This window comes from Rosa chinensis, chromosome 3 (assembly GCF_002994745.2).
Source record: "Rosa chinensis cultivar Old Blush chromosome 3, RchiOBHm-V2, whole genome shotgun sequence".
Taxonomy (NCBI): Eukaryota; Viridiplantae; Streptophyta; class Magnoliopsida; order Rosales; family Rosaceae; genus Rosa; species Rosa chinensis.
In genome coordinates, this window is record NC_037090.1 from 6,200,664 (window position 1) to 6,213,175 (window position 12,512).

General features: G+C 38.0%; 2 protein-coding genes across 2 annotated transcripts; both read left to right on the forward strand.

Annotated features, from left to right (window-relative positions):
* Nucleotides 1-536: 536 nt before the first annotated feature.
* LOC112192790 lies at nt 537-5,414 on the forward strand. The gene is made up of 6 exons (XM_024332663.2): nt 537-1,069; nt 1,455-1,562; nt 1,672-1,727; nt 1,836-3,572; nt 4,250-4,394; nt 4,613-5,414. The coding sequence occupies exons 2-6, from the start codon at nt 1,463-1,465 to the stop codon at nt 5,254-5,256; spliced, it is 2,682 nt and encodes an 893-aa protein (XP_024188431.1). The 5' UTR covers nt 537-1,069; nt 1,455-1,462; the 3' UTR covers nt 5,257-5,414.
* A 4,683-nt stretch (nt 5,415-10,097) lies between these two features.
* LOC112194887 lies at nt 10,098-11,709 on the forward strand. The gene has a single exon (XM_024335139.2). It carries the CDS (start codon nt 10,168-10,170, stop codon nt 11,362-11,364), a length of 1,197 nt encoding a protein of 398 aa, XP_024190907.1. The 5' UTR covers nt 10,098-10,167; the 3' UTR covers nt 11,365-11,709.
* Nucleotides 11,710-12,512: the final 803 nt, after the last annotated feature.

Here is a 12,512-nt window from a genome sequence, read left to right on the forward strand (position 1 = left end):
TTAGTCATGCCTCGAATGATATCATAGTCGATCATGATTATAGATGATTGACAATTTTATTTCTTGAGTAAAAAAAATAAAAAAAATTGTCACATAACATTCATGAGGTGATCGTCATTGTTGATATCTGTCAATCTCTCAATTTCATCAAAACAGTTTTATAACGTGTTTAGGTTAGGTGATCAAAACTTGTATTTTTCGATTTGTGCTTTTTTTGAATCAATTTTTCAATTTTCAAGTCTTTGACTGAAAAGACATTGATGCACATGCCTCGAAAATTACACATTCAGCTCATTTCCAAGCAAAATTTACCTCATTTTCCATGAAAAATTAAAAAATATTGGAGGAAGAAGAAGTTTCCCTTTGAACTCTTTTTTGTTTCTTTGGAGAATGGGTTTCCTTTTGAACTCCAATCAAGGCAATTCCCCAAAATCTTCGTCCAAAAGAATAAGTACACGTGGCATGGCACTGATAAGTTAGTGGGTACATCAAAAATAGTAAAAATATTTCCCAAAGAAAAAAGTTGAAATCTTTGATACTCCACAGGTCTCATCAGCCACTCAACACAACAGCTCTCATCATCACCACTGTTCTGTTCTGTGTTGTCTTGTGTTTCTTTCTTCTTCTCATTTTCGATTCTTTACTCAACTCAGACCTTTCTTGTTCTTCAATTTTAAACCTTTACTATTTTCTTGGGTCACTCTGTCTCTCACTCTCTGCAAGTTTGGTTCTCCCACTTTGACTCTTCCTCACATTTTTAAAGACTCGAACTTTTTCTTTCTTTACTCTTTCAGATCCTTATTTTCTTCCCCATTTCCCACTGTGCTTGTTATTTAGTGCAAAGGGTTAACCCCAAATAGAGAAAAGAGAGGAACTTGGGTTTTGGGGAATGTGGGTTCTTGGGTGTGGTTTAGATTGGTTTGGAGGGTACCCATTTGAATAAAGGTGTTTAAATCTTGGTTTCTGATTCTGGGTAGTTTGAGATTTGAGTGATTTGTTGTTTCTGTCAAGTAAAGGAGTGAGCTTTGAAGTTTGGAGAATGCGGCTTTGGCAGATGGAGGAATTTTAGGTAAGACTGAGACTGAAATGGTTTGTGCTTTGTGCTTTCTTTTCATTTGAAAATGTCTTTGGTGGTTTATTCTGATTTGATTTGTTCTTGATTTCAATAATGTGGCACTCTGTAAGAAAATTTTGAATGGTCATTATTGTCTATATGTTTCTGAAAATGGAGCTTTAGGAGTTAATGGGTTCTTTTAAGTTGTGACAGAGCAATGTAGGTAGAGTTGATCTTGCGATAAGTAATTGTTGATATTGTGCTATTTCGATTCTTTTGCACATTCTTTGTTGGGTCGGATTTTGCAATCTAAAGGTTTGAAGCATGGCAAATTCTTGTATAATGGGTTCTGTTTAGTAACATTGTTTAGTTAAAATCACCAACTCTTATGGGTTTGCAGATGAGAAAATGGAGGTTGAGAAAAAACGTTCAAAAGGTTTTTTCAATTTATTTGATTGGAATGGCAAATCTCGGAAGAAGCTCTTCTCTAGCAATTCTGAATCATCAGGTAGGTATCAACTTCTCATGTATGTTTGGGTATGCGTCTTGCATATCTGTTCAGTAGGTGTTTCTTAGTTGATCATAATCCTTACTTTAATGCCATTTTGACTGTAAAGGATCACAGCAAGGAAAAGAGAATGTGGAGAATTTCTCGCAGACACGGCTCAATAGGGTAGGAAATGATTCTCTACCCTCTCATTTTTGTCTTCCTCTTGTGTTTTTTTTTTGTTTGGTATAGTTGGTAAGAATCTGGTTTTTTATACTATGGGTATATTTCCAGGTTGAGCTGGATGAGAAAGGAGCAAGTTCAAGTAATAAAGGAAGCAGCGATTGGAATTGTGCTTCGTCGGTGACTAGTGATGAAGGAGGTGGGAGTAGAGCCCCTGGGGTAGTTGCTAGATTAATGGGTCTTGATTCATTGCCAACTTCAACGGTTACTGATTCATCTTCTACCTTATCAATCGACTCCCACTCACTTAGAGTAACTCATCATGACAGGGTCAATCCTAATTTGTGGGGTGATTTTTATGCCACGGATTACATGAATATGCCCAACAAGCTGGATACAGTTTCAAGGAATCCTGTAGAATCTAGGGCACAGAGGGTGCAAAACCGGCCAATTGAGAGATTTCAAACAGAAGTCTTGCCTCCAAAATCAGCCAAGTCTATTCCAGTTACTCACCATAAGCTTTTGTCACCTATCAAGACTCCTGGCTTCATCCCAACAAAGAATGCGGCTTACATAATGGAAGCAGCTGCAAAGATGATTGAGGCAAGTCCTAGAGAATCTTCCAAGAGCGAAATGTCATCTATGAGGTCGTCTTCAATTCCATTGAGAATTCGGGATTTGAAAGAGAAGATGGAAGCTGTGCCTAAAGTATCAAGACCTGAACGACCCAATGCTAAATATATGAAAGGAAGGCCTGGTTACAGGAGCTATAATGGGTCAGATAATGTACCAGTACTCAAGGCTTCTGTGGATTCAGAAAAACAGAATTACAATGATATAAGGAATAAGGGAAAAGCAGTACCACTGGCAGTACAAGCAAAGGCCAATCTTCAGAGAAAGGAAGGGTCCCCTCCCTTCAGTCATAGAAGTTTCACAAACCAGAAGGAACAGAATGAGGTCAAACAAAATGAGTTCTCCAAGAGCCGGCAAAGCACACAGAGACCTGTGCATAAGAGAACTTCTGCTGTCAGCAACAGAAGTGTGCTCAAGCAGAACAACCAGAAGCAGAATTGTGTATCTGACAAAGATAAAATGACTTCAAAGAATGTGGTTCCTAATCAACCTACTAGAAGAATGCGGTCAATTAATGGCTCTAGTCGGCCAAATAGGACTGTAAATAAGGTTCTTGTAAACTCTGAAACTGGATCAAGAAAGATGGGCTCAATGGCAACTGCTACCGGAAAGGAATTCTCCACAGTTAAAGATGTCTCTGGGAAGATACGGTCTGCTAGTCAGGACTTTCATTTAGAAGAAACTGCTGCTTATAATGGATTGATCGGTAAGGATGAAAGGTCTGTAAAATGTAATGTTGCAATGGAGGGGTACACCAATTTGTGCATGGATAATAGAAAACAAGACATGGATGTTGTTTCATTTACATTCACTTCTCCCCTGAAAAAATCCATTTCTGAATTGCAGTCCACTGGCCAAGTTGTGAGTATGAATAACAGATTTTGTATCGATTCTTTTGGTAATAATGATCAGCAAAGCGACCCAGAGCATTTTACACTTTCTTTACCTGGGTTGAATGTGATTGGTGGTGATGCTTTGAGTGTTCTTTTGGAACAAAAGCTTCAAGAATTGACATGCAAAGTTGAGTCATCTCAGCATAACCTGTTTGGTGAAGGGACTTCTGCTAGTTCTTCGTCTAGCTTGCAAGATTTGGTTTCCAGTGAGGCAAGCACCACATCAAGAGGCAAGAAGTTCGAACTTGGTTTGCTCAGAGATAAAGTTGATGACATAGCAGACTTTGATTTTCCGTCACCTGATGTAAACCAAAAGTGGCAGGTTTGTTTCTTTTGTGTTTAAATTTTTCTCCTGCTACTGTTTTATTCTTAATGTTCTTGAATCATGATCTGTTTCCTTGTTTTTTTAAGATGGAGTGACATAGGACTTAAGGTGTTTCAAAGGACTTAATTGTTTCTGCTAAATGTTTAAATGGTGGTTTTCCTTGAACCCAGAAACTAAATATGTTATGTACATCAGTTAGTTGCGGTAATAAATAAACAATGATCGAATCAAATGTTGTTCCTAAAACTCCTTCTGATAACTTGAGCAAATTATTTATCATGTGGATGAATATTTGGGTTGTGGGTAGGTCCTGCACAGATGCAATCACTTAAACACGATATTAGACCATTCAGACTGGATTAGTTTTGGCAACCAGACTGTAAAGCAATTTATTTTGTTGCCAAATTAAAATCATATATGCATTTTTAAAATATGAAATCATACTTCACTAGTCTATGTTCTCTATTAAAGTTCAAATGCCCTATACAGAGCGAAGATGTTAGAGATGAAGTTAGCTTTAGTATTAGTAATCTTCATTTGATCAAGAAGTTATTGCTGAAGGATATACTATTTCAATTAGTTGCAATAAATTTGAACATGCCTTTCATCAAAAGAGCCGAGTTATCATGTTTGCATCATGAAGACGCTAATCAAGTTCTGTTGAACAATTTCAGGGACCAGAAGGGATGGAAGAGTGTAGCAGTAGCAGCAAAAACAGTGGAACTGGAAAGGATTTTGATTATCATCTTAACCCACTTTCATTTTTGGAACCCTCATTTGAGAGTGGAAGCTGCACAGATAACAGAAGCAGTGCCAATGGTAGATTTACTCTTCCTCTATATTTTACCTTTCAGTACATACATTCATAAAAATAAGTGTCGATTATAAAAAACAAAATTTTCCCTATGGTATAATTAGAGAAGACAAGCTTGGTGAAGGCTCTTGTATGGTGCGCATATATTACAATATTTTGAAAGAATACATGCACTTCTGAAAGAAAAATGACTGAACGTGTGTATTATGCTCTCCATTTACAGGATGTGAGAGTGAGAGGTGTTCATTTGCTCAAGCTCAAGATCAAATCAATTTATTCTCCACATTTGAAATCCAACCATGTGGTGCTTCCGAGTTATCTGACTCGGCCTTCACTTGGGAAGTGAGTGGAAAAAATATGACTAGAATATTTGGTTTTCATTCTCCCAATCAATCAAACGATTGGGAACGAGAATATGTGCAGTATATACTTAGCCAGGTGGACTTAGTGATTGAAGATTTTGCATTGGGTGATGCCGACTGTGCTATTTCCCCAAATCTCTTTGATAATTTACACTATCAAGAAGAGTATCCGAAGCTCCAGCAGAAGCTCTTGTTTGACAGTGTAAACGAAAGCCTGCACAACAGATGCAAGCAAATTGTTGTTGGAAGCCGGAAAGCATGGGATAGATGGGAGACATTGTCGCAGAGGAAGGAATCGTTGGCTGAGGAACTGTATAAAGAAATTTCGGTTTGGAAAAATATGGGGGACTTGATGGCCGATGACCTTGTGGACAAGGACATGAGCACTCAGCGTGGGAGATGGCTCGACTTTGAGATTGAAGCATTTGAGGAAGCTGTAGAGATTGAGAAGGGAATACTAGGTTGTTTAGTAGATGAGTTAGTATCTGATATTCTGCTGTATTAGACCCTCCTAAGGTGACCTTGTACTATGAAGTTCATTGCAATGTATCATAGCAGGTCGAATAATTTACCTGGTGGATAATGTAGGATAATCTTTTTTCTGATCTAATTTTCAGTCAGTCACTATTTTATCTTTGCTGAGAATCTACAGCACATTATGTATATCGTCATCGTGTAATTTCGAGTAGTATAGAACTTATTATTTTACTGGGAGTTATGGGAAGGTTATACGCAAAACTCCAAAAGTACTGGTCTGGTGGAGCTTTCATATTTATTATTACTGCTGCACACTGCAATATCTACGGGATGTAAAGTTGTGTAAAGTTACTACGCAAAAGATTCCATCTTTAACCTCTCAGATACCTTTTGAGGATCCTGGGTTTGTTAGGAACAGTAAATTAGACTAAGGTCTGTTGTCAGGACCCTTTATCTCATCAATGAACCATGTGATTTCAGGTACTTTCAAGCTTTGCAATGGTACCAATCTGACCTCTGGCCAGTGAAGGGTCCAGTACTGCTCAGACTAGAAATTGACTGGTAGAGTTGTAGAGTAAATTTCCATGGTAAAATAGGGTTCGGGAGAAACTGTCATGGCCTCCAAGAAAAAGGCATTTACCCCAAATGAAAAGTCTCCAATAACAAGAGCAGTAAACATTTAGGGGAAAATGAACAAACTTTAACCCAGAAACTTGTTCCCTTGGTTCTTTAACTAAAAACAGAAGCAACTGAACCAGAAACATGTGTGTTGCAATTTTATTGGGTCAGAGAAGCAGAGTTGTGCAACTAGAAGGATCTTATTGAGCCAATTGAAAACGAAGTGTCATAGTCTTCAAGTGCAATTCCTCCTTGAGGGAGACAAGGCTATCTGTATAATTGAACAGCAGCAGCATTTTCCTAATAAGTTCAACACATTGAAGATGACTATTAATTACTTGGGTTGCAGGACAGTAACTTCTCATTTATACCATAACATGTTAAAAGAAGACTTGAGCTTTATATAGCAAACACAGAACCAACATTTATGGGGCTGCTATAACAACTAATGTACTCGGTGGTTGCATATTTTTGCTATATAACCCACAAAAAAGCCAGACACTACATTTAATTGACACTGCAAAACCACACACAATACAATCTCAATAACCTAAATCCTTGTCTCTTTTTTCTTCTTCTTAAAATTATCTCTTCAAAATACTTATAATGAAAATGGGTTGGCCATCCGAAACAGAAATAGATTATAGTAATCAAATAGCTGAATAATTTTTAATTTAACTGATTTTTAGAAGACTTGAAATATGTAGAAATTCCTCTCATTGACTTTAGATTTCTATAGAGGTTAACCTTGGCAGGGAAAAGATTGTCCAAATCTTAACAAACCAAATACCACAATAGACCCATCATGAAGAATCTATCATCTTGATAATCATGTGTCACCAAAAGCTTACAAAGGCACATCAAGATGGTTATTCAAGTGGGGGCCTGCTTTCAACTTCTTTGAGTGATAAGTTCTGCATTTCTGTTTAGATTCAAACAAAAGAGTTCATATCAGTGTTACCTCATTTTCATTGATGTAGCGCCTAAGAAAGCCTACATCTTTATAAAGTTAAAGCTACAACCACCATGGATTGTTGGATTTGCTGGTATGGAAATTCATGGATGCCAAAAGTTGATTGTATGCAAAACCCTTATATTATAACACCCTAATGATGATAATTGATGAATAAATTCATGGGTATTATTTAATGGCTCATTGACTAGAAGCTTGTGGATGTGAAAAATAACATTTTTGTGATTTATGTACAGTAACCCGAGATTCACATTTCTCAGAAAACACAACATGTGCAGGTTTGGCTAAACCCACATGGTGGTTGCTCAAGTCTTTTGTCAAAACTAGATTGGTTCTTTTTTGTTATCCATATTTCCATACTCTTTCAGCCTGGTGGTGGTTAAGTGGTCTAGCCTTGAATCTGATACTGGTTTTGTGATGTGGTCTTGTCACCAAAGCAAGATGCATCTCCCACTTGTTATAGTATTCCACCATTGCAAGTCACTTATAAATAAAAGGTAGTACAAAGAAACTGTGAAAGTGAAACTTGGCTGCTAATTAGACTAATTACTGCTCCAATAATGCCAGCTAAAATTTTAAGAAAGATAGTGTAGCTCTTGTCTTGTTGACAAGCCCTAGATTATTAGATAAATTCGTAACATCAAACTTCATTTGGATTTAGTTACTCTATTTGAGTTTTTAGTCTAATCTTACATTACTCTCTTTGAGCTTAATTTTTCTTCAAATTTGATCAGATATTATTACTATCGGTCTTCATTTAATCTGTTAGAGATTCTCTTATACAGTCTTTTACAGATTCGGTATTTTTTGTTTTGATCTCCACTCTTGACCCCTAGGACACCAACATAGTATTGCACAAGAGGTTGACGAGTAGTTTCCGGCTTTTTCCATTTCAACCAAAAAATATAGCTGTGCATCTCTCCTGAGTCTCTTCCATACCAGATGGGTATGGCCAGTGCTGATATTCTGTCTTCCCCTCTCTCTCTCTCTCTCTCGTCTTAACCAATATTCTTATTTCTTGGGTAGAGGGAAACCTGAAAAGAGACCCCATCAAACAATGTTTACAGATTACTAGGTTAACTAGTATATTTATCCTCATTCTGATTAGCATATTATACTTTAACCATAAGGCTTACTCGTTAAATACAATAGCTTAGTTTATTAATCACAATTGGTGGCTAAAGATGCAGAACCCTAGCCTTGGAATAGCTGCCCAAAAGTTAGGATCCTATGAGGAGAGCTATATGCCTTGTATTTGGAGATCAAAGGGTAATGTCCAAAACCGTTTCTGTGTTTTTTATTCTCAAATCTAGGCACCACTCACCAGAAAACAAAATGTGGACAATTTAATAACATGTTTAAAGGAGATGAAGAACAATAAAGAAACTGGGTCATTGATCTCAAGGACAATCGGACGGCCATGGCCGGTACTCTAACGTCTGTGTTTTCACTGTTTTGTAGGTAAAAGGATTAAAGAGGGGAAAAGGTAGGAGAGGAGAACAAGCAAAGACAGAGTAAATAATATAAATGATGTGCGGCCATGCCTGGTGTCTCTGCCTCCAGAAATTTATTATTGTGTGTTCTGAAAGAGGTTGAGCTCCACTTTCTCATTTTCCCAAGTCGATCCCTTTTCTTCTCTCAATGGGAAAACCCTTTCCATGATAATTCATCCCCTAATGCATTTCTTGTCTCTTAAACAACCACGCTTTAGGGTACAAATCTTATGTGGATTACTTGAATTTACATAAATTCGGTCTATATTGTTCATTGAATTTGTGTTAAAGATTATGTGTATTACATGAAATGATTATATTTATTTTCGCGTGCACAACAAAACATGAATTTAATTCATTACACACAAAAAGAAATTTCAAGTACAAATTTGGCTATAATTGTATGTGAAGAAAGCACTCTAGACATCTGCTCCACTTGATAATTAAGTTTAATAAAACATTTTAAATTGAAAATGCATTCCATTCAACTTGAGCTAGGTTTACAGGCTAGGGTTTACAGTAGTTGACTTTTCTTCTCTCCTTTTTTCTATGTTTTGCTGAATCTGTTGGTAGTTAATCATTGACTAATTAGTTTAATAATCACTTGAGAATAACTAAAATATGGACTTATAATATGTACAATATCTGGGTAGATGTATTTCTACGAATTAGTATTTGTAACTGTTAATATGTTTTGACGTAGACATGTAATCAGTGCGTACCTCACCGGTAGGAATTGAGGGAAACGGTTTGAAAATAATTAAACATATTGAAGCCAAAGGGGATATGAATTCAATGGAGTCCTAAATGAGGACACATTTCAACCCCTGAAGAAAATGACGCCATCCTAACTCTTTGTTAAGTACACGTAATAATCTTTCATACTTGATAAGGATTGAGAAACATGTCAAGAATGATTTTTATAATTTTTTAGTTTACAAGAATATCACTTGAACCTCATTGACAAAGATGTATTTATTCGTCTAAGTTTTTGATTTCAAAGAATGACCTTATTCAGAAATAAGTAATTCCTCCACCTGTAATATTCGACTCAAGTTTTTTAAGGGTGTAAGATTCATAGGCGATTATGAAGAGAATAAGAACAGAGACTCAGGTCTCGTGTCATGATGGAATGTTATTGCGTTACAAATCTAGAACAGAGACAAGACAAGACGCAGAATCTTGTATTGAATGAGCATTAGAATAAGAAAACGTTACAACAGGCAGAGAGAATCTTACATTTAACAATTGTCCCTATATTCGTTGACGAATCTGATTTTCGAGTAACAAAGCGACACGTACATTCTCAAGTGTAATTTAAGTGTTTTATCTTCTTTTCATATATAACTAATCACATGACTGTTGGATATGATATCTGATTCGGCTTTTCACTTGTACGTAAGAGTTTTTCTCAAGAACAAAAAAGAAGAAGAGAAAATTAATGACAACTATGATTCTCTTAATCAAGTTCCAATTATTAGCAAAACCAGATGGTTTAGTGGTCCACAATGCCTCACAAGTGTTTTCACAATTTGGTGTCAAAATATTGACTTCTACTTGAGTTTAGGAATTTTCCAAAAAGCTCACACCCACTGTCTCACTCTAAATCATGCATTTCATTTTCATTCCATTTTTTTCAATTAATTTATGACTGATGTGGTTGTTAAGTTAATTAACCCCAAATAATTATAAACTAAAAAAAGATTAGACCTCTAGTACGGACGTTAAGAAGACCCATGGCATCAACGTAATAAACACCAACTCTAGGGGCCAATCCCACCACCCCAGTCTCCATACTATATTTTCCGACTCTCTGAGCTTCTCTGTCTGCTCTCTCAACAAACTCTTGAAAATAATGGAGCTCAAACCAACCTCCAACAATGGCCATAGCTCAACCCCTGAACCAAACCTCGACCTTCCAAACCCTAGCAATGGCGAAACCCACAAAACCCACGACCCCCATTTCTTCTATGAAGACATTGACAGCAACTGCTCCACCCCTTACGTCAGCGCTCCCTCCAGCCCCGGCCGCGGACCCATCAGCGGTTTCTTCTACAGTGCACCGGCGAGCCCAATGCACTTTGTCCTCTCTTCAAATTCACTCAACTCACCCAACTCTTCTTCGTTTGACACGGCGGCGTCGGAGTTCGAGTTCTCAGCTCGGTTCGGGTCGAATGGATCTACTGCGACCGGGCCGATGAGCTCGGCGGATGAGCTGTTCTTGAATGGAAAGATCCGGCCCATGAAGCTCTCCACCCACCTGGAAAAGCCCCAGGCGCCGTTGCAATCTGTCAACGAGGAAGATGGAGATGATCTATTCGAGTTCGGGCCGCTGAGAGGCAGAGATCTGAGGATGAGGGACAAGTCTCTGCGGCGGAGAACGAGATCCATGTCTCCCATGAGAAACCTGCCCTTTGATTGCGAGATTTACGGCGAAAATGAAATCAGTAATAATGACTGTTGCTTTGCGGAAGATCTGAAGGAGGGTGATTTGGGGAAGAAGAAGAAGCCGGAGAATGGTGAGGAGGAGGAGGAGGAAGAAGTTGGGAGCTTGGAGACTACTCCGTCGGTTTCGGCTTCGTCTTCAAGATCATCCTCAGCTGGAAGAAACTCGAAAAGATGGGTCTTTCTGAAAGATTTTCTCCACAGGAGTAAAAGTGAAGGGAGGAGTAACAACAAATTCTGGGCCACAATCTCATTCTCGAGTAGTGGTAAGGAGAAGAAACCCATGAAGGGAGGGAGTCAAAAGGAGTCTTTAAATTTGGGGACGGAGCCGGTGACCCAGAAAGCCAAGGGGGCAAGTGGGTCTGCTCCGGGGAAGAAGCCGGTGGCCGGGAAACCAGCCAACGGAGTCGGGAAGCGGCGGATGGCTCCGTCGCTTCACGAGCTGCATTACACTGCTAATAGAGCTCAGGCGGAGGAAATGAGGAAGAAGACTTACTTGCCCTACAGGCAAGGATTGCTTGGATGCTTGGGTTTTAGCTCAAAGGGGTATGGAGCTGCCATGAGTACTGGGTTTGCTAGAGCACTAAACCCAGTCTCTTCCAGGTAAAAAAAAAAAAACTAGTCGGTTTAAAGTTAAAAAGCCTATGTTGTGGAAGGAAGTGTATAGATTTTTTTTTTTTAATCTTCTTTTTGGTTTTTACTCTTTTGTTGAGGATTGTTTATGTGATCCTCTTGGTGGGTAGCTCTTAAAGATCTCTTTTTTTTGTCTAAAAGAGAAGATCTGCAGTAGTAGTCTGTGGGGGTATGATGAAATTGTGGGATAATTCTTTTATTCCCAGCAACTATGTGTAAGATGATGCTTAGCCCTAGCTCACTGTAAATTATTCTGTAGCACTGTCACTCTGGTTATGATGTTGGTATCAATTAAATCTATATATGATGATTATATATATCTATCTATTACTTTTGTTCTGGATACTTTTACTGAGTCTGAATCTGAATCTGAACCTGAATCATCAGTCTGATGATCTACCACATGATCTAGTTGATATTGCTTACCCTATATCTCATGTTAAGGGAGAGCTTTTGTCAAAAGATGTGGTCAGCTAGATGATAACTAGATATGGTACAGAGGGTATTGTACTACCAAGGTTTTTTCTGTTAAAACTTTAAGCATAAGTTAAAACTTCAACCTTCTGCTTAATCTCTGGAGTTGGGCCATTGTAAGATTAGATCACAGTAGAGGACACACCTCAAACACAAACAGCGACTGATCTAATGGCTCTTAATTCCGGGGTTGCATTATTTCGAAGGCTCTAACAATGACTAATCAGCGGCTCACGATTTCGGAGTTTCATTACTTTGGAGGCTAAAAAAGTGACTAATCAATAACTCTCGATTCCGGAGTTTCATTACTAAATAGGATTATAGAATTTTCGAAGCTTAAACCAAATTGAGGATAATGACTAGTGAGTATTTTGGTTCTTGCTATGGGGCTTAATTGCATCATTAAGTAAATAGACATCTAGAAAATGAATGATGGCGATTAAGAACATGTAGTGTTGGGATATTTCATATTTGCATTAGATGGTAGTTGGGTTTTTGAGGTGACCCAACTTGCTTTTTGGATGGTGTTGCTTGTTTGGGGACTCTAAAAAGCAAACTTGTCTAGTACAAGTAGCATCATTTCTGCTTTTTTTCTTGTAAACATTTACCACCTACGAACTAGGTAAGATCTAATTCGAGATACGGACT

Coding starts and splice junctions, on each gene's coding strand:
- LOC112192790 (XM_024332663.2), top strand. CDS start 1,463: ATGGAGGTTGAGAAAAAACGTTCAAAAGGTTTTTTCAATTTATTTGAT. Junction 1,728..1,835: donor CGCAGACACGGCTCAATAGG/GTAGGAAATGAT, acceptor GTATATTTCCAG/GTTGAGCTGGATGAGAAAGG. Junction 4,395..4,612: donor TAACAGAAGCAGTGCCAATG/GTAGATTTACTC, acceptor CTCCATTTACAG/GATGTGAGAGTGAGAGGTGT.
- LOC112194887 (XM_024335139.2), top strand. CDS start 10,168: ATGGAGCTCAAACCAACCTCCAACAATGGCCATAGCTCAACCCCTGAA.